This window comes from Diceros bicornis, chromosome 3 (genome assembly GCF_020826845.1).
Source record: "Diceros bicornis minor isolate mBicDic1 chromosome 3, mDicBic1.mat.cur, whole genome shotgun sequence".
NCBI lineage: Eukaryota > Metazoa > Chordata > Mammalia > Perissodactyla > Rhinocerotidae > Diceros > Diceros bicornis.
Window position 1 is genome coordinate 27,255,443 of NC_080742.1, and position 23,388 is coordinate 27,278,830.

General features: G+C 35.4%; 1 protein-coding gene across 1 annotated transcript in view; it reads left to right on the top strand.

The window, feature by feature from the left end:
- ZNF804B (zinc finger protein 804B) overlaps positions 1-19,751 on the top strand; it is a 508,035-nt gene extending 488,284 nt beyond the window's left edge. The window contains 3 exon segments of the mRNA XM_058525048.1: positions 9,133-9,263; positions 15,607-19,048; positions 19,050-19,751. Of these exon segments, the coding sequence (XP_058381031.1) occupies positions 9,133-9,263; positions 15,607-19,048; positions 19,050-19,274 (3,798 nt within the window). The 3' untranslated portion in view covers positions 19,275-19,751.
- Positions 19,752-23,388: the final 3,637 nt, after the last annotated feature.

Sequence of the window (23,388 nt, forward strand, 5' to 3'; positions counted from 1 at the left end):
TGTTAGCTCAGGGCTGGTCTTCCTCACAAAAAAAAAAAAAAGTAAAATAAACCTTATTTGATTAAGCCGCTGTAGCCAAGTTTCTGATGCACAGAATGAGTAGCTCAACTCATTACTAACTGATATCTTTAGCTTTAAAATATCATCTCTATTTATTGTCTAAGAGTAATATGATCCAAAATTCAATTTTACACCAGACTATAATTTCACTAATTTCTCATTTCTGTTCCTGCCTCTATTTTAATGGTTTCTTCTCAAAGACAGTTCTATTTCAGAACAATATTTAGGTGGGAAATTGATGAAATCTCAAAAACTCTTTCCCTGCACTAAGACAGTCTTAGTTGGCAAGTATGTTCAGATTAAATACTTCTGCCTGCAATATTCTCAGCAGGCATTACTGACCCTAAACTAGGGTATGAAAGAGTGGGAGGATGAAGTAGAAATTGAAAGAGCTTTTAAAAATCAATATAATGTTAGGTTGTACAAGAGGCTAAAATACAAGAAATCGCTGTTAAAGAAACAGCTGGATAGCTGGGTCAGAGGGCATTAGGTCAAGTTTTCTTTATGAACTCACTGGGGAGAAGGTGGCCGTGAAGGAGTCACACAGCTGGGAAAGAATGCTGCAGAGTAGGTAATAACTCCTGCCAAGTAAAGACTGCATCATGATAGGAGCCACAAAGTCTGGGAGGGCCGAGGTTCGCCGTGAGCTTCTCTTAAGATTTCCTTTTTAGACTCTTAGGGCCTAGTGAAAAAACATATATTTCCTAAAACTTTCCCACAAGGAATGTGATTAATTCCCTTGATTTAAAAATAAACAAATAAAAGATTTCCTTAAGGTCTAGGTCTTGTCCACATGTCACTAGGAGTGCTGAAGACAGAAATGAACATGACACAGAAAACTGCCCTTAACTGTTCTCTTTTGATACCCATTCTAACTCTACCATTTGATACTTGGAAGTATTTCTAAAAGACAGAGATTTGTAAAATTCCCTTGAGCAATTTTTTTTTTTTTGGCTTGAATAACACTTTTTAAAGATAAACTGCAAGTAATTTACATACTAGATAATAAAGAATGTATGAAACATTCTGACACTCTCCACTTTCTCTCCAAAGAAATAGTGATAATTTTGAAACCCTGTTGCATGACGAAAAGTGCCTGGATTTTCCTGGTCTAGAATCTTTCTTGTGTTTCTCACATGGAACTTATTCTCCATGGTCTACACTGTGATGGAATGCAAAATTATTTTTTCTGAGGCTTATTAACTAAGTATTAGTTGAATCAAATATTTACTCAAGTCATAATCTTTAATTAATGAATTTCCATTTGCTCATTCCAGAAATGCTGGATTTCTCCAAACCTGAACATACTCTTTGCAGATACTTCATGGGAATTAATATTGTCCTAACGTGGTGAGTGTGTTCTCACCACACTGTGAACGTGGATGGCGAAGGATGAAGATTAAAAGCCCTTTGACTTGTACTACTAAACCAGTCTGAAAAGCAATTTCCATTTACTCATCAACAAAGCACTTCCTTTGTAGTGCTGTTAATCATTTCACAAGAGTCACTAGAGATATTGATGTTGATATAGTATTGGTTATATTCTTGCCTGGCAAAATGTGACTTACAAAAGCACTACAAACTTGAGCTTTGGTTATGCCACGGTTATGCTATGAAAATAAATAAACCTTGAAATTAAACCAAATAAATATTCACGCCTTGTATCACAGCTGACTTGGATCTTGACCATAATAGCTGGAGGACGGAAGGATCTGGGTAACTTCTCAGAAGAAATGGGAACACTAAAGCTGTCAATTTGCCCTTTGGGGATTTCTCAGGGGATCCTGAGCCTCGGAAGGGGATGGCATGTTGGCTTGCCTGGGGCACATACCTGGAGCACCTGAATGTATGCCCCTCCCTAAGCCACAGAGGTGTCCCCCACTACTTTGGGTTATAAAGAAATTTCTTTTACATGAACCACATTTTCAGGGTGCCGTAGAATCTAGAAACATCCCCAAACTAGCACTTAAACAATGGTGTCTTCAGACCTGGCTATATCTCTCCTGAACATTGGGTTCAGGCAGTTAAAGAGTCCAGAAATGAGCTCAACAGGAATCTCTGGATCCTAATTGTCAAAGCACAGAGGATGACAGTTAACAATTAGATTTAGAGTTGAGTAATTCATATTCCAGACACGTAGGAAGAATCTTCCAGATCCTGTTGTAAAGTAGTTAACTTAGCACTTATGAAGAAGAAGATGGAGGCAGAGTAACAGCCCTAGGTTTCATTTCCTCTTACCCATTCTTAGCTTGCTTGTGGCATGATTGGTCCTTGGAGCAGGGAATCCTAACAGAGGGAATATGTTCAGATGCACTAATTCCAGAACACGATAGGGAACTCATCCTGGTTAGTAGCCCAAACTGTAGCTTCTAAGCCCAACTGTAGCTTCCTTACAAAAAGGAAAAAGTTCATTTCACTATCTGTGTTTGTATAGCTATTAGATCATATAAAAGATAGTGACATGTAAAAGAGCAGAAAATAAGAAAACTCCCATTTCAACATGGAGAATTCTTCTGAGAAATAATAAAGACTTTTTATATGATTTAATTATTATATCTTGATCATATTGTTGTTTGAATTATACCCTCTCCTGTTGTAGATTATTGTTAACGACTTATAAATGTCTTCCAAATCATTTTGATAAAAACATTTCCAAAAAATGAATGATATTTCAGAACTGGATAGACTTTTACTTTCACAAAATGAAACTATTATAAATGTCTAGAATTTTACATAAACTCTTCTGAATTCTCCTTACACTTATGAAGGTTAAACATTCTGTTTTCAAGTCACAATTCTTTTCTTGGTCTCTCTTTTGGTGTGGATCAAGTCATTTAACCTTCTATATGTTTGTTTCTTCATCTCTAAAACAAGGTTAATAATTTTGACCTCTTGCACTGGGGTTTTGCTCTGCTGTGAAGAAAAACATTAATGCTTGCAAAGTACCCTGGGATCTGTGGATGAAAGTGCAGCGATGAAAGGAGTTATTCTATTTAAGAGAGGAAAAAGTAGATACACTTGGGTAAATTCATTTCACACGTGCATTCTGCTTCAGTGAAGTTGAATGGTGAGTGGAGACTGGCGTGGGCCGATGTTCGCATACATGTTCCGACTGGTAAGCAATAATACTGGGAGTATTGCTATTCCAGACACACAGAGACTCACTGACCTGATCAATTTGCCTCTTCGTTTATTTATTCACAGCTGAAGTCCACTTGCAATGCACGTGCCAAGCATTCTTGTTGGCAGGTAGGGAAATAAAGATTGCTTAGTTTGTGTTTTTAAAATGAACCTGAGAAGAAACTTAAATTCCAAATATTTCATAAATGTATTTTAGCAAATATATCTCCATAAGCTGTAGTTCACATATTGCTGAGAGACAATAAAATGCGTTGTGAAAGCTGGAGAATCTATGTGGGGATGACTTTTCTTTCTTTAACTTGACCCCTGCATCAGTCCTTGATTGCATTGCCTTTGATCTGGGCAAAGACCATGGCAGGTAGCCTCTCTTCAGGACCATGAAGCCCACCTCCTCTGCCATTTCTCTTTTAAATTTCTTTAAAAAATACAAGGATGTGACCTAGATATCCCTATTTCCTCCCAGGAAATACTAAATTTCCACTCTTTTACCGTCTTTCCTGATTGAGGCCCATTTTAGATAATATTAATGCCCAAGGGCAAATTTCAAATAAGATTTATCAAAGAGAAGTCTGAGAACAAATCACACTTTAATGCAAAATTTATAATTTTCTCTGGTATTGACATATGATTTTGGACTTACAGAAATTACAAACGTTTCAATTAAACACTATAAATTATTCAAGACAAGGGTGAGGAATACACCCAGTGTGTTTCCTTATTCTGTCTTCTCCTTTAGAAAATGCTCCATTTACTGGTCTTGTAAAACTGTTCAGATGAAAAGCACTCCAACACTCTATTTTGAATAAGAATGTGAGTCAGGTGCTCTGAATAGTTCCCTGTTGCCAGTTAAATCAAGGGCTCCTCATTCATCCTGCTTCCCAGAGTTCCGCAAAAGCTGACCATTCCCTACCTCTAAAAGTGCTACTAGTTCATGCTCATTGAGTGTTTGCTATACATCAGGCGCTATGCTCAGTGTTTTACCTTTCCCAACTTAAATAGTAATCCCAAGAACTCTGCAAGGTAATACTGATAGTTTGCCAAGTTACAAATGTGTAAACTGAAGTTAGGGAGGACTGAGTAACTTAGAGTCTCAAAGCTAGTGAACGACAGAAGCAAGATACAGACTCAGGTCTGACTGATTTCTGAGTCCTTCTCTTAAACCCTACAGTGCGTTGTCTACCATCCAAACACCTCTGGAAACCAGACGCTTTGTTTTATGCCCCCTGTCGGTAGATGCTACTCTCTGTTTTCTTTTCTCCCCCTCCCAGTGGGGTTCAACCTCTCACCTGCTCTAACCTGTTCACCCTGAGTCCCTACTGGTAAGCAACTGGTTATTGAGCTTTCTATAGTTCTTTCTTACAGTTTCTTCTGAAATATCTTTGTCTTGAGCTGTTCTCAATAAAAGCTGATCTGCTATATATCCTCAAAGAACTTTCATTTTTTTTTCAACTGGTTTATTTTTTTGTTTAAACTTAGTAAGATTACTGACAATTATAGTACGTGACATTGCTTAAATAAATGGATTTTTTAATAAAAACTAGAAAAGAAATGTAGAAACTTGGGAAAACCCAAGCTAAAATATGAGGTTGGCAAAATTTGACCTCTGGATTCTTGGAAGTTCTCCTTATCTGTCCAGTGTCAAACAGTCCTCTCTTTTTGATCACCTTGGTGTAACCTTTTCCAGAAGAACGGCATTTGTGATTAGCATTTTGTTGTTGTTTAGTGGAGGGTCACTGAAAACTCCTATTATAATTGGGGATTTAACTTTTTCTCCCTGCAGTTTTATCCATTTTTACTTTGTGTATTTTGAAGTTCTGTTATTAGATGCCTAAACGTTTAGACTTTTTTTGTTTTCTTGATTAAGATACTCTCTTATCATTGTGAAATAACCTTCCTATTCCTAGTAATATATCTTTGCTCTAAAATCTACTATGTCTTATTGTGATAGAGCCCCTTCAGGTTTCTTTTGACGGGTGTTGACATGGTATATCTTTTTACATGTTTTCTTTTAACCCATTGCGTTTTTATTTTGAAGTTCGTTTTTGTAGTCAACATGTAGTTGAATCTTGCTTTTTTATCCAAACTGACACTCTCTACCTTTTAATTCCGGTGTTTAGAACATTTACATTTAATTTGATTAATGATATGTTTAGATTTTAGTTATCTTGCTATTTCTTTGATAATTATCCCATCTATTTTACCTGCCTTTTTACTTTTTTCTGCCTTCTTTTGGATTGAGTAAATTTAATGATTTCCTTTTATCTTCTTGGTTGTCCTATTGGCTAAAATACTTTGTTTTGTTATTTTAGTGATTGCTGTAGGGTACATAATACACTTCTTTAACTTAACACAATCTACCTCCAATTCTTATTATTCCATCTCATGTATAGAAGAACTTCCAACATTATGTGTCGTTTTTCCCCTCCTGGGCATTATGCTGTTGTTGTCAAATATTTTATTTATAAAATTGCTATAGACCTCAAAAAACATAGCTATTGTTTTTGTTTCAACAGTCTAAATACATTTAAATAATAAGACATATGTCTTATTTATCCTGTAGTTACCATTCCTGGTGTTCATTCTTTTGTGTAGACAGATATTTCTATCTGGTATTATTTTCCTTTTGCCCTTAGCATTTCTTATCATGTGGGTGTGCTGCTATTGAATTCTTCTAGCTTTTCATGTCTGAAAACATCTTTATTTCACCTTCTTTTTTAAAAGATATTTTCACTGGGCATAAAATTTTATTTTGACAAATTTTTAATTTTCCTTTAGAAATTTAAAAATGTTGTTCCAATGTATTCTCACTTATATTGTTTCCAATGAGAATTCTTCTGCTTTCCTACTATTTGTTCTTCTGTATAGAAATATGTCATTTCTCTCTGGATGCTTTTAAAATGTCAATTTTTTTTTCCTGATTTTGAAAAACTTGATTATGACGAGATTTGGTGTAGTTTTCTTCATGTTTCTTGTACTTGAGGTTTTGAGAGTACCTGTGGGTTTATAATTTTCAGGAAATTTGGAAAATTTTTACCCATTATATTTGCAAATATTCCCTCCCCCTTCTTCAGAGACTCCAATTCCACAACCAATAGATCATGACCTTGTCTCTAGTTTTTGAACATACGAGATACAGTTATAACTATCTTAATGCACTTTTTTGCCAATTCTAGCATCTGTGTTAGTTCGGTATTGGTCTTGCTTGGTTGATTATTTTTCTCATTTGGGGCTGTGTTTCCCTGGTTCTTTGCATGCCTGATAATCTTTGATTGGATGTTAGATGTCATTAATTTTTCTTTGTTTTTGCTGAATATTTTTGTATTTCTAGAAATATTCTTGAATTTGGTTCTGAAATGCAGTTGTTATGTGGAATTAGGTTTATGCTTTTATTTCTTATTTTTATGATTTGTTAGGTAAATCCAAAGTAGTGCTCAATCTATGGCTAATTATTCTCTACTGAAATAAGACCTCCCTGTGCTCAACATCCCATGAGTTTTTCTAGTTTTATTGAGTCAGGAACAGGTACTATTCCTGAAATAAGACCTCCCTGTGCTCAACATCCCATGAGTTTTTCTAGTTTTATTGAGTCAGGAACAGGTACTATTCCTGACCCTATGTAAATGATAGCCACTGTTGCCTTTAATTCCTTCAGGTAGCTCTTTGCTTGGCCTGGAATACTTCTTCACACACATGCACTGCTAATCAGTATGCCGAAAACTTGAGCAGAGCCCTCTGTAGATCTCTGCGTTTTTTCTCTGTACAGTCTTGAGCACTCAGCATTGGCTAAGCCAAATCTGTGGTTAGAAGTCTTTAAACAAAATCTCTTCTTCCAGTTTTCTATGTTCCTTAAAAGCATTTTAACTTTTCTGACTTCCCTAACACAACAAATCTCCACCTCTACCTCCAATCTGTCTTAGCTTTTCCTATATGCTTCCAAAGCATCTTGTGTCCACCCCTATTGAGAAACTCAGCACTATCCTAAAAAGTATTTGTTCACTTGTCTGTCTCCCTTGAAGAGAAAATAATTGATTTTTAAATTGCTATATTGCTATTACATAGTAGGAGGTAATAGTATTTGTTGTTGGATGAATGAGACGGAATTCTCAATCATTTACATAACTCAAAGATAGAAGTACAGTACTATAGATCTGGGAGGCTAGGGAAAGAAACAGGTATACCTGGAAGTTTCAAACAAGATTCCAATTATGACAGTCAAGTATCAGATGTTGTGAGTAAATGAATGAATTTCTTCTCCTAGGCTATTCAGGTTTTACATACTAGTAATATAAAATATTAATAAATATAGAGTATTTTACATTCAGTAATAATTGAGGGTAAAATAAATCCCTCTCCTTTTTACCAAAGTAACCATCTTCTCTCTTTGACACAGTTGAACTGCATTTTATGTGGGTTCTTAAATTGCGTAGGACAATTTCCAAAAGGTCTTTGCTCATAAGATAAGCCTTCACTCCAAGAACTGATTATTATGCATGAGGGGGAATGTGAGTAGGAGGGTCAATACAAATGGGGATTTTACAAGTCTCTCTTCTGTCTTCTGACCAAGGGTATCCTTTAAGGCTTAGACCATCTGCTGTTTATCAGCTCTAGAGAACTGTTGATCTTTTTGTTTTTCTGATAACACGTGGGAGATAATTTTATTTCCTGAAAATTTCTGTTTTTTAAAAGGTTCTGAAGTATTTGTCGAAAATGGAATTCATATTAACTCCACTGTTCTCCCTGTGACTGTTTCTCGTTCCATGAAAATCTTGTTCTTTGAGCTCAGAATATTCTCTCTTTGAAAGGCTGGTCTGCCTCCTTCAGATACTTAGCCTAGTAGCAGTTATCTGGCTACCATCTCCCATGATCATGTTCTTTTCCAAGAACAAAGCTAACGATCATTATAGGTTTCGGCCCTTGCTCGATGGGAAAGAAACAGTCTACCAGGGAGTTATAACCTCACTTGATAGCTATCTGGTTTTTGCCATTCCTGGGAAACATCTTTTATACTTGATTTGGGAAATGAAAACAAATTAAATGGACACAGATTTCAGGCAGTTTAAAATCACTTTTTATGGAGTAAGAGAGGCTATTCTTCAAATATACTCTCAATTCGGGATTAAGTCCCAAACTTCAAGATGCTCATTTGAATGTGGCTGTTTCTCAACTTATTCAATACTATTAAGTGTGTTTAGTGGCAGATTCTGAAGTAGAAATCTAAACAGGTAATGAGTAGCATCCAATTTGCATGTAAGCCAATTGTTTTAGAGAAAAGATTAATTAAAAGAAGTGGTAGGTTAATTTAAATCAAGCAAGGCCAAGCCTCTATCCTGAGTTTAAATCTCTGACTCATTTGTGTCCTCCTGGCTACATATCCAATCTGCATTGGATAAATATCTCCACCAGAAAAAAAAAATGAGTTAAGAATCACACTTAGAGATTTGAACTAAATCTTCCACAATGATAGATGCTCTTTACTGAAACAAGCTCATTTCACCCAGTGTATTTAATAGCATCAATTTTCATGAATAAGAGTAAGTATGTTTTACAAGTGAGAGGGCTGGGGCAGTGAGTAGAGGAAAGTGCATCCCATAACCTCCTCTCCCTTCACACCCACTCCTATATTGCACACTTTTCCCATTTCTGTTTTCACAGGCACACAGATGACTGCAGTTATGTAGCCTGGGTGGTCCTTGCAAGGACTGGGGTCGCGCTCCCTTACACATTTCTGTAGTGATTGTGACAAGCTTTGATAATTAACCCAATTGACAACTACATTTATTTTGGAGCAGAAAGTGGAGAAGGTGTTTTTACTCTCCCTATCTAGAAAGTCACCTCTGTGCCCAGGACAAAGTTTAGTGAGGGGCCTTGAGGATAGAAAAGAATATATTACTTATTTGTAGCATCCTTTCTGTTTTTCTTCTTTGTCCACAGAGACTGAAAGAATTAAAGCAACGGGAATTTGCTCGAAATGTAGCTTCCAAGTCGTGGAAAGATGAGAAGAAACAAGAAAAAGCACTTAAACGACTTCATCAGCTGGCTGAGTTAAGGCAACAGTCTGAATAGTAAGAATCGGAGATGTCTTGGATGGTTCAAAAGTCTCTTCAGCCTCTGGGGAAATTTCAATAATAAATTTACTTGGTTCGCTGTAACGATGTAAACAAATTGTAATTAATCAACAGATATGTCTGAGGGCAAACGTTCCTAATAGTTAAAGGTTTATAAAGTAATTACTTTGGCCTCTGATTTTTTTCCTTCCCAATATTGTTAATTTGATGTGCTCTTTAATGAAATGGTCCAAAAATGGTTCTAATATACTAGCATTTATTCTATCCAGGTGATTTAAATGGACCTACATAGCTCTTTAGTAATTATTTTAAATTTTGTAATAATAATTTTAAAAACCGTAAATAACAGTGCATCTTTCGGGGGAAGAAATAAATCTTCTGTACATTCCTCTGTGCACACCTGAATCTAGGATAAATGGCACTATCATTGTCTGGATGACAAACAAGATATAATTACTGCAGTTAAATTTACCACACAGTGCCATTTAAATTGATAATTATAACAAGCATTACACTAATACATTCTTATAGCTGAAAAATAGCAGTTTTACATAAACTTGAGACGGCTGAATGTTTCGAAGTGAGGCACTTGTTACCCGGAATGCAATTAAATTTGCAGATTATGATTTATGTTCATATGAATCATAATGTAGAACACTAATGTAGCTAATTAATGTAGTTGACAGCAACCTGGCGAATTGTGAAATTTATAGCTCTGTGCCAGAATTTAAACCTCTGTTGTTTAAATGAAAAACAATATACATAAACTTGGGAATGAATGACTCAATTACAGTACCATAAAATATTCAACCTCAGATGTGATTCTAAGAGAATATTACTTTTTAAGGATCAATTATGAGTAAAAACACAGTTTCAGCTTTCATATATTCATGTGTTTCTACCACTATCTTAGAATAATTTAATTAACTTGTGAAAATACATAAAAGATAAATAATATTAAAAATTAGTGAGAAATTTGGTATAAAGAAAAAGTAAACATTGAAAAGACGTATATCCAGGGGGCTGGCCTCGTGGCATAGCAGTTAAGTGGGCGTACTCCACTGCTGGCAGCCCGGGTTTGGATCCCAGGCATGCACCAACGCACCGCTTGTCTGGCCATGCTGTGGCGGTGTCCCACATAAAGTAGAGGAAGATGGGCACAGATGTTAGCCCAGGGCCAGTCTTCCTCAGCAAAAAGAGGAGGTATTGGCAGGGATGTTAGCTCAGGGCTGATCTTCCACACAAAAAAAAAAAAAAAAAGAAAAGACATGTATCCAAAAGTGAGGTTAATACAAAAATGCATGCTCTGAGGTACGACACAATCCTAGAAATGGGACACACATTTGGTACTGCGCTTTTTACCTGCCAGCACAATGAGAATCTTATCATATGTTGTTTGAGCACATTGTCAATAAGATATCAGACAGTCCTTGGCAAAACAGGAATTAGAAGGACTTGAAAGTCTTAGAAGTCTAATAGTTATTATGGTAGCATGCAGGAAAAAGTCTGTGGAAGATGTTAATTCCTGGGTGGTTAATCAGGAGATGCAATAAATCAGATAATTAAAAAAGGGGCAAATCTCACCATAGAGAGACACTCTTTAGATAGATCCTTTAAGGCCACACAACAGAAAATCTGAGTAGCTTTAATAGACATAATTTTGTTCTTTTGTTATTACGAAAGTTGTCACACTTCTACGTTTCTACTCACTCATTCCATATTTTCCTTTGGGAGAAATAGACAATGGATCAGAGTAGCCTTGATGATGATGATAGTGACGGTGATGATGATGATGATGGTGATGATGGTGATGATGCTTATGTTTAAAAGTTCTAAGTTTACAGAGCTACCCACTAAGTGCCTTACAAATTAAAACAAATTAAAAGATCCACTTGACGGGGTTGAACTGTCCCTCTGGAAATTCTATTAACTGAAGAAATGCATACATATCCTTCATAGAGTAGGCAGGCTTTCTAGGTCCCAATCTTTTCATATTGTTAGGGAAATGATAGGTGTTCAGCTTTCTAAATACAGAACTTGGAACTAGGAACATTATTTCATTGTTTTCTACTGTCCACCATCTCTCCTCCAGACAATTATTCTCTTTGCTTAAGCAGCCTCATGGCCTAAGGGGAGTCATTTAATAGAATTATTAAATATTTTCATTTTGGCAGCTGAATTGACAAATGAAAGTAAGAAATAAAAGAAAAAAGAAAAAAAAATCATCTGTATTACCTTTCTCTTAGACAACCTTTCTTTGTCCTTTATTCTTATAATGAGGGCTTCTGAGTAAGATGATGCAGATAGCAAGAAGATTCCTCCATGGAGAAGAGAAGTTAATTTACTAGTAGTAAGAATATTTAAATCACACTGATGAAAAAAATGATGGCAGGAAACTACAAACGGATCTTATAAAAGGCAGTCAACTTTGGCCATCTCTTGGGTAGTTCAACTCAATATGATTCCTCAGTAAAACCAATTATTTCATGGGGGGAGATTCACTCTGTAAACTTCTACTATGTGTATGTCTAAGTCTAGCGCATCTTGATGTGGATATTTTTCCAAATTTTAAAAATTGTAGGACTATTGATTCTGAGAATATGAAGTTCCTTATATAAGAGCTGGATAATATGGAACATTAGGAAATTACATCACTTAAAGAAATCATGTTGTTTTGATATGTTTGTTTCCTGTTTGGAAAGTATACTTTTTGCACAGGAGAGAATTAAACTGTGCATGTGTTGAGTTGCCAAGAATTAGAACTTTTAGAGAACAATTAGAATGGACATTCCATTAATAAAAATTAAAGGGCTACCTTTATAGTCACTTTTTTATTATAAATAAAAATAATTAGGTAAAAAATACAGAAAGAAACTAAAGAAAGTTCTAGAGGAGGGAGTGAAATCATAAATGAGGAAATAACTATACAAATTCAGCCTTTAATTATGATATAAGCATAAACTTGTATTAAAATAATAGAATTTAAAACATCACAGAGATAGAAAATTAGGATAGTCCAAAATAATAAAAATAAATTAGATTTAAGATAAGGGAAATTAAAGTTTATAAAGCAATGAGATAAAAAGTTGAAAGCATGAAAATAAGAGGTATAAAAGATTAATAATGAGGATAAAAATGTTAAAACTTGTGAAAAAATATAATCTAAACATAGATTGGATTGCAAAATGAGAACAAGAATTAAGGACAGGAAGAGCAAAATAGAATACAAAAACAATAAGCAAAGAGGTTTAAAAATATTTAAAAGAATATAAAAGAGAGAAGCTTGCACATTAGAGAGATAAATGGTAAAATAAAACAGCAATACAGAATAGAACATTTAGGCTGACGTAAATCAAAACAAGAAAATGCACAAAACAGTGCCATGATAATAAGCAAAATATTGTTAATGAAAAAAATAGAGAGGAGAATATAAAAATAGTAAAATATCTGCATTGAATGGAATCAGGAGGGGTAGAATGATAATATCTATACACCAGACTCTTGAAATAATTTCTGCTAAGTTTAGTGCAAATAATATCAGATGATTGAAGTTCCTGGAGAAGGTAACTTAATACAGAAGTGTAGCGCCTACTTAATTCAAAATGCGGCTACAAATATGGAAAAGAATCTCTTTGGTACTGAGGCAAAATTCAGGGCTGCAGATGTGTCTGGACCTCATCCTTCTATCCCTAGGCTGCAGGCACTTTAAAAGACCGATAACTGTAGTAAAACTCTATGCTTCCTATTTTCCTTTGTATTTGAAAGAAATATTCAATAACCCATACACTCTCTTAGAGTGTTCCTCCCCATTCCTCCCATTAAATATGCCTAAAAACCGTGTCTAAAGAACATAAGAGTTATTCAAAAAAAGAGATTAATGTAATGAATAAGAGGAAAGTTTCATTATGAGACAGTGACTGTAAGGAACAGAATAGACTTTCAGAAAATGTCTAAATTGAGTTTTGACAACATTTAAGAGAACACTATAACTAGGGCTACAGTCATTAGTTTATGAAGGGGGACAATCTGAAATGATTAGAGACTGAATGGTGGCTAAAATTATTGTTTGTGAATTAAAATCCATATGGGCATAGTAAACCACAGTTTGGACATTGTGAAAAATTGAATCAGTTAAATAGAAATTAAAAACAAGAAGTTCTTTCTGAAGTAGAGAAAAAGACTAAAGACACTAGAGTACCAAGATAAATAATAAGACCTAAAAGATATGTATATTCAGGAGAGCCAATAAATTTGACATGTAAATACCAGGACAAGAAACTAGGATAGGGAAGAAGTGATAACCAGAGAAAGCAGAGAAGAAAATGTGTCTGAGCTGAAGAAAGTTGAGTTTAAAGTGCCCAGAAGTAATAGCAAAAAGTAACCAAGGAAGGGGACGGTCCTGTGGCATAGTGGTTGAGTTTACACACTCTGCTTCGGCAGACTGGAGTTCACAGGTTCAGATCCTGGGTGTGGTACTACACACTGCTTATCAAGCCATCCTGAGGCAGGAGTCCCACATATAAAGTAGAGGAAGATGGGCACGGATGTCAGCCCAGGGCCAATCTTCCCCAGCAAAAAGAGGATTAGCAACAGATGTTAGCTCAGGGCTAATCTTCCTCACCAAAAAAAAAAAAAAAAAAAAATTATCCAAAGAAATAAATCTGTAACTATAGTCTGGTAAAATGTATATATACATACATATATACATAAATATAATTTATTATATATAATAAATATAATAAAAACATTATGTATAACAAATATAACAGATATATATAATAAATATAATAAAAATGTATATAAGTAAAATGGAAAAATTACAAAATCATATAAAGGCACAAGCAGATTCATTTAAAAAATAAATAAAAGGAGACTACTTAAATATGTCTCTTGAACATGTTAAGACAATGAAAACAAGGTAGACAAATTTGGTGGACAAAAGGAATGTGACTCCAAAGTTCTATACTGATTGGCCAAATAGTCTTAAGTGATGGCAACAAATAAGAATTTCTCAGACCAAGGGCTCAGAAAGCACTCCTCTCCATTAGAATTTAAGATACACATGGAAAAGTTACCAGTTGTTTTAGTATTGTATACTCAAGTAACAAAGGACTGAATAAAAATGAAATAAAAATCTAAAATATAAAAAAGCAAACGAACATACATCCAAGTGGAAAAAGATGTGGAAAAAGAAAAAGAAAAGGAAAAGAAAGTCAGCTCAAAGCAAATAGTCAGATAAATGATGGGATTTGTATTGCCTTCCCTCCAGTAATGCCTTGTTTTATAATAGAGATTTTATAACAACATTAAAGAGGCAATTTTAATCTTAAGAGTTTCATCTCTTATGTGTTATATTGCTGTTTCTAGTTTTCTGATGGAGTTACTAATTAAGCTCAGTAGAATGAATAATCTTTAAAAAACTGTTAAAAGATATATATGTATATGCACAAAAGGTAGAAAGAAAATATTTCAATGAGTAAGAAGCAAAAGAAAAGATTTCAAAGTAATTAAAGATATTGAGATGGTTTGTAAATGTGTGTTACTTTATTATGCATTCATTATAGTTAGTCAAATTAGTGACAAGTCATAAAGAAAGAACTAAGTATCCTTTTGCAAAAGGAACTAAACATGAAGGAATTTTAAAACTAAGTAAATAAAAATTATAAAATGCTAGACCTTGTACAAAAAAGCAAATTAAAGATATATTTTTATACTTTGGAAGTGACTTTTAATTCTATTTAATTTCTTGTTTAATGTGAACACACCACCTGGAAAACTTTGTGAAAAAATGTTAAATTTATAGTCCAAAGAATTGATAGGTTCTGGAGGACATATATTGATGTAAACGCAATACTTTATTTTCTTGTGTAGCACTAGCATAAGACATTCACCTGCTATTGCTTCTTGCTAATTTCAAAAGAATACACTTAAATGATGTATTTTAGAAATAGCCACTATAAAACATACATACACTGAATTATACATTCACATGTTACTTACCCATGGGGATATCTTCTGAGAAATGCATCTTTAGGCAATTTCGTCATTGTGCGAACATCATAGAGTGTACTTACACAAACTTAGATGGTATAGCCTACTACACATCCAGGCTATGAGGTACTAATCTTATGGGACTACCATATGTCATATATTGGTCCATCCTTGACTGAAACGTTATTATGTGGTGCATGACTGTATAAGCACAGTGAAATGGTTATATTATAGTAGAAATAGTTCATAAATAGTAGCAGAACCCATCATAGAAACACTACAAAATGTTCACATAGATAAGATTTTAAATCTAATGTCTTAATCATTTAAATATTTATTATATTTACAGTGTTGCAAATGGACCAACATACAAAGCCCCCAGAGTAGCCATGGAAAAGAAACTCCAACAAGGAATTTTCCCAGTTAAGAATGGAAGAAAGGTATCATGCATGAAAAGTGCTCTTCTCCTTAAAGGAAAGACTCTCTCTAGAAGCATTTCTGATAAACAGCGGTCCACCATGCCAAACCGACACCAGTTACAAACGGACAGACGTTATTTGTTTGGAAATCGGGTACCACAAACATCTTCAGATCTCAGCAATGCAAATCACAGGACAGGAGTATCATTTTCTTTTTCCAAAAAAGTACATCTAAAATTAGAATCTTCAGCATCAGTTTTCAGTGAGAACACAGAAGAATCCCATGATTCTAACAAGTCACCCATCTGCAAAACAAAAGCTGCAGAGGAATGCAAGTGCCGCAGGTTTGCAAATGAGGATACACACTCTACCAAGGAAAAAGATATAAACATCTCACCACGCCATCTGGAAAATGTTTTACACAATTCTTTCTCCATAAACTCTCAAATTTTGCAAGACAAAAATGACTCTATTGATGAAAGACTAGAAGATTCCACTGGCGTTCATGCTTCATTCTCTAAATCTAACATTCATCTTTCAGATATGGATATTACTCCTTCCAGCAGAGAAAAAGGAACTAGAAATACATTGAAGAACACTTCAGAAAACTGCATTAATCATTCATGCCAAGCAAATGCTTCCTCCAGCCCACCAAACATTTACAAGCACAGTGATGCCAGGATATTTGAATGTCTGGATGAGTTTCCATCACTAGAGCCCAGTGAGCAAAACAGTACAGTGCATCTGAATCCCAACTCCAGAATGGAGAAGAGAAAAAAATCTTTAGATGGAACAGAAAGAGTTAGCAAAAATGTGCAAAGGCTTATAAGAGAAGCATGTCCCCATGATGTGAAGTCCAAGCCATTGCCTTTTCTCCACGTACAAAGCAAGGATGGTCACACCACTCTTCAATGGCCCACAGAACTTCTGCTCTTTACAAAAACAGAGCCTTGTATCTCTTATGGCTGCAACCCATTATATTTTGATTTTAAGCTTTCTCGGAACACAAAGGATGGTAATGATCCAGAGAACTTAAAAACAAAATTGATTAAGGAATCCTCAGAAATGCAGACTACAATAGAGAGCCAAGTCTCAGGTTTAATCAAAGACCAACAAAAATTGATCCAAGAAGATAATCAATCTCTGAAACCAAAGATGATGATAGCTAATCCAGATTGGGAAAATTTCCAGAGAAAATGTAATTTGGGCGACAATGATTCTGAGCCAAATATGAATAAACATAATTTTGCTGCAAGTGATTTGGAAATGAAAAATCCTGAAGTGCCTGTTTACCTTGATATCTCTGTAAAGAATTGTGTAGCAAACAATGGTAATAGTGATAATGAATTTAAGGAACCTTCAAGGGCCCCCTGGCAAAGATGCCAAAGGGCTGTTCTAAATGATGCAAATGAGGACCTATCTTTTTCTCCTTATATCTCTAGGACTAAAAAGCATAAACAGATTCCCTGTGATCCTCATTCAGAGTTTGAAGATGGAAATCAATTCACCTGGAATTCTAGTCCTTACACAGTAAGGGGTCACAATGCCCATGGGAAGAACTTCAGTGTAGTTTTGAATAGTAACCGTATCAGCATGACTGGCAGCATTTCTGGATGTGGAAACCGAAGTTACAAGAGAAGTTCTGAAAAGTTGTCTCTGAATAGACATTCCAGCCCTTCAGACATATCCCTTGGCAGCACATCCAGCTTGAAAAGTACTTGTTCAAGTCAAAGGTCCAGTGGTGATGGCAGAGGTCGTTTGCTCTACTTTTGTAAAAGAGAGCACAGCTCCGTTGAAAGGCACAAACTGAAACGCCGGAAACACAGCTGCCTCTGCTTATCTGATGAGACGGCACAGAGTGCCTGCCTGCGGTCTGGAGCACATAGAGAGAGGAGCTGCAAATTGCAGGAATCATTTAACAATGAAAAACACTCACAACGTGGATATGGTCACTGCAGAGAAAGATATAAACTGGGCAAAAATCAACAACAGTGTTCAGAGCCCAAATCCAGGAGTATCACCCATTGTGATACTAGCTCACAGGTTTCCTGTGCTGGGAACAGTGCCAAACCACCTCATTGCCAGGGACCTCAGCACAGCAGACTGGGTTCTTACTCAAGAGAAAGAATTTATTACTTAAATAAAAGTGAAAGAAGTCAATGGTCTTTGGACACCTCAAACATTTGTGATCTGGGAAAAGTAAAACCCATGCAGTGTAACTCTGGGAATATCAACTGCCTTCTGAGGAAATGTTCCAGCCACTCTTCAGAAACAACAAGGTTGAGCGTTGCAGAAGGAGAGAAGACCTCCCTGACAGCCAAAAGCCTTTTAGAAAGAGTACAAGCCAAGAAGTGTCAGGAACAATCAACTAATTTTGAGGTCTCTTCAAACAGTTGTAAAAATGGATTAGAGGCTCATTCACAGATCCAATGCACAATTCAATTTATACCACCAGGCTGTGACAGACAGGCATTGTCTTTGTCTGAAAAAATACAGAACACAAGTAAAAGAAGAAATGATAAAGGCAGTGCAATTCAAAGAACTATTGAGAAAGACAAAGTCAAAAGTTCACAGACAAATAATTTTACTATTTTAGTCGACACTGATTGTGATAATCATCTTTCTAAAGGTATAATTCACGTAGTAGCCGAATCTCAGTCACCAAACACGAAAAAGAACCCAACAACAAAAGAACAATCAGAACATTTAATTAGTGAAGTCCAACCTTTTATTCAAAGCTGTGACCCAGTACTAAATGATCTCCCTGGTGCTTTTCCATCTAATAGACATACTGGTGTTCCTGATTCAACAGAGACCAAAGAGGACCAAATAAATCTAGACTTAGAGGATGTAAGCATGCATATGAATCACGCAGAGGGGAATATAAACTCTTACTATGACAGAACTATGCAGAAGCATGACAAGGTAGCAGATGAATTAGAAGTATGTCATAAATCTATCTCTCCCCCTTTAATTCAACAGCCAATAACATTTTCTCCTGATGAGATAGATAAATATAAGCTCCTACAGCTACAAGCCCAACAGCATATGCAGAAACAGCTCCTATCAAAGCATCTTCGAGTTTTGCCTGCTACAGGGCCAGCTGCCTTCTCTCCGGCCTCAGCTGTACAGACAGTTCCAGTTCACCAGCACACTTCTCTCACCACCGTCCACCACACGTTCCTGCAGCATTTTGCTGTATCTGCTTCCCTAAATTCCCATAGCAGTCACCTCCCTATAGCTCATCTACACCCTCTTTCACAGCCACATTTTACTCCATTCACATTTTCACCTCTGACTCCAACCATCATCCCTGCACATCCCACTTTCTTAGCGGGTCATCCCCTGCATTTAGTCACTGCTGCCCCCTTCCCCCCCCTCTCACATAACACTTCAGCCCCTGCCCCCTGCAGCATTTATCCCCACATTGTTTGGCCCTCACTTAAACCCAGCCACAACTTCCATCATCCACTTGAATCCTTTAATTCAACCAGTGTTTCAAGGTCAAGATCTTTGCCATCATTCTTGCTCCAGTCAGATGCAACAGTTAAATGGAGTGAAAGAGGCCTTAAATGTGTCAGCGCACTTGAACTCATAGCTGTTAAAGCCCCTCTCATGGATAAATAAAACAAATCGTCACTACCTGCAAAATGATATATTTAAAGTGGTCTATCTGAGTGTTATAAGATTTAAAATATATACCACTTCAAATTGTGACCAACATTTAAACATGAACTGAGTTGCCAATATTGAAATAGGAGCATTTTAAGAATTTCTTTTAACTTGCAAAAATAATAGAGTGAATTTAAAATAATCTTATGGGAAAGTAGAGGAAAAAGTGTTAAAGATCTGTTTTGGATGAGTTCTCACATAATGTTATAAAATGTTACAGAAAACATTCAGGCAGATCATTAATATTACAAAGAAAATCAAATGGAACATAATACCATATGTTCTAGGTGTTTGTTGAGTGAGTGAATGAATGAATGCACATTTGGTTTTATTCATCAGATAATAATAAAAGTTCAGTGAAATGAACTAATTATTAAAAATAATTCTTATGGTTAACTATTGACTAAGCTTTCAATCAATATAATCTGTTTCAGTCAATATGATCTATATTTTCATAGGAAATAAGAGATGGCAAGAAATTTTCTGATTAATTCAGGTTGAAAACTACTCTCCAATGAAAACAATCTTTACACAGATTGTATTGTTGAGTTTCTGTGAAAAATCGGCTTATCTTCATTTCACACATATCTATGTCAAGAGAATTTTGTAACTGTAAGAATCACCAACATCTAAAAGTAAGAATGTTTAATTTTTGTATAAGAAAACATATATAAACTATCATCAGTATTTGATAATGCACAATGAAAAATAAAATATACTCAGAATAACATTTTGAATATATTGGTCAATCTTTCAAATATTACAGGGACTAAAATATTAGGTATTCCTTATTCTTCTACTCAGAAATATTACTGTGTTCAGCCAATGTGTTCAGCCATAAGTGGAGAGGTAAAGGTTTGAAAATGTCAGAATTTTTATGTGATATTTATTGAGAATATCTTATGAAGTATTTGGTGTGTTTTATTCAACTGTACTAGATATCTATAAAATACAGTGATGATGAATAAAATCACCATTCATGCAATTTTGCAAATGATTTTAAACATTCATTCAAAACGTTTCTGGCCCACAGAATTTGCATTTCTTACATCTATATTTCAAATGGCCCTCCAGTTAGGCTTATTATTTTATATTTTTAAAATGTAATAAAAACTTATATGACTGCACATTCCCCAAAAAACTGGGTTTCAGAGAAAATCAAACTAAACAGAAATGGAGGTAATCAGTCATCCACTGCTGTGTGTATGACGATACATACTCCTCTACCATTAGACGATGAGAGGAGTGACTTATTCAGCCTTGGCTTCAGAGGCAAGAAAGCTATACTTACTGAAGGTCTGTTGTGCAACAAGAGAGGCTGAGCAGTTGGTCCATATAATCTCATTTAATATTCACGGCTGTATTTTGAGATGATTATCATCATTCCTCTGAGCAGGTGAGGAAAACAAAGTTGAAAGGTTAAATTCTTAATACTTGGGGAACAGTGGGAAAGGACATCTTTGATGCTGGTGAGAGAGAGATGGAGAGAGAAAACGAAGGCGAGAAGACAAAGTGAATTTGAAATTTTAACGCAAAGACATAGTTTCCTAGATATCACCAGAACTTGTGGGATGGGAATTTTGACTGGGATATGGCAGTGAGAAAGTCTAGTTTATCTAAAAGGAATAGAAAAATGGAGGAAAGGATCCAATAGCAAGAGACTCTATACTTGCATGGATCTCCAAAAAAGTGATAAACGTTGATAAACGTTGAGGGAATCCAAACAAGTGAAATAAGTGGACTATTTCTTATAAAAACAGATGACAAGTGGCCCAGGACATTAAAAAAAATAAAAGTAATGTGGATGACTATTCCCTAAAACAGATTACAAAGTTGGCATAGAGCCAAGACAGAGTAATTATGGGAACTCACTAGAAATCCTGTTGTGGAAAAGACAATACCTGATTATTTTTATAATTGTCTTGGTGATAATTTAATCTCAGAAGATTTGACCAGAGAACCTCTACTGGGCACTTAATTTTGACTAACAAGAATAGATTGATGTGAATTGACGGCATGGAAATGACTATCTTGTATTATCAGTGATGACAATGTTCGCTGGATATATTATCTTGGACTATGGGAAAAAGGACTTCACCGTTTAAATAAAAGAACTTTTCCTCCAGGGTGGGGAATTGCAAAATGTGGCATCACATGAGGAAAGCTACAATTATAAAAGATTACAGTGAGGCAGGAAAATGTAGTCCTTTAAACAAACCATATAAACTGAATGGGGAAAACATTCAAAGTAATTGTTAAGGTGCCATACATCCATAAATAGTAACATAATAGCTATGGATCAAAATGAACAGAGATTAGGCTAATGTCTTTTTTAATATCACATTTATTGGGAAAATCAAAAGAAGTTCATCTTTTGGTTCTGCTTACCCCTTACTGCTAGGGGCAGATGATGTAATGAAAAAAAAAATAAAGTGTTACTTGAATCTGATTTCATTTTGCTTTTCCTATTAAGGAGAAAGTGCTTCAAAGTGGAAATTGGAAGCAAGATAAGAAATTTGGAACATATAGATAAAATTATTTCTTTGCCACTTCAAATGAATTTGCATCTTCATATTTAGAAGAATTTTACCATAGAGTATTAAAATTGTGTAAAGGGGGCCTCATGACATCAATTGTCCTTGAGAAAACATGCAGAATGGAAGATAATTTAGAACAAACATCTCTACTTTTATAAAGAGAGGAATATTGAATATAGATATTACTGACTTAAAAGTTAGCATATTTATAGATAAAATTTTAAGCAGAATGTTTAATGAAAAGAAAGAGACAATCATTGGTAACAGAAACCGGTATACTAAAAACAAATGGTACAAAAATAAAAGAATTTTATTTCTCATTTATCCACTTTATTTTCTTTCTCCTTCAACAAGTATTTAAGGGCCATGTGCTAGGCAGTAATCTAACTGCTGGGCATATAATAAAAATCAACACTAATAAAAAATAATGCCAGAATGTGGTTTAATTCTAGTTGAGTCATGCAGACAAAAAAACAGAATAGACAAATGAAATATATACTCTGTCAGATGATGATAAAAGCTATTGAGGAAAATAATAGGAAAGGCAGATAAAGGGGCTCAGACCAGGGGTAGTGGGTAAAGTACAATTTTCAATAATGTAGTCAGGTGAAGCTTCACTGTGAAAGTGATGTTTCAGCAAAGACCTGAAGGAAGTGAGGGAGTGATCATTCCAGGCTGAGAGAAGAGCAGATTTCAACCAACCTTTTGGGTGCGCTTGCCATGCTCAAGAAATACTATGAGAACACTGTGGGTGGGAAAGAAGGTTTCAGGGAGAGAATTACAGAAGATAAGGTCAGAGAAGTAATTGTGGAGCAAAATCATCTAGGATCTTGTCGACCATTATAATGACTGGCTTTTGTTGTGAGAGGAGAAGCTATTGGATAGTTTAGGCAGAGGAGCAACATGATTTGTCTCAGATTTTACAAGGGTCACTCAGCTATTGCATTCTGAATAATCTCTAGGGGAGTAAATGCAGAAGTAAGGAGGCCAATTAGTAGATTGAAATGTTTCAGACAAAGAGAATGCAATGACTTGTTCAGTGACAGTCTAGTGGAAATGTTGAGAAGTGGTGAGACTCTGGATTTATTTTGAAGGTAGAGCTGGGAACACGTGCTTCATATTGGGTGTAAGAGTAAGACAAAGAGAGGAATCAGAAATGACATAATAGTCTTTCCACAAGCAACTAGAAGGGCGGATTTACTGTTACCTGAAATGAAGAACACTGTGGGAAGAGCAGGATGGGTGAGAAGGAGCAGATTATGTATTCTGTTTGAGACGCCTATTAAGTATTGAAGTGGAGATGTTGAGTTGGTAGGTGGAAATACGAGTCTGAAGTTTGAGTAGAGGTGTGAAAAGCGCATATACTTTCAGGAATCATCAGTGTATAGAAAATATTTGAAGCCATTAACCTGGATAATATCATCTGGGGTAGGTAGGGTAGATAAAATTTTCAGAGACTGAGCCCTAGATGACTTGAAGAGTGGAAGTAAGAGAAGGAACCAA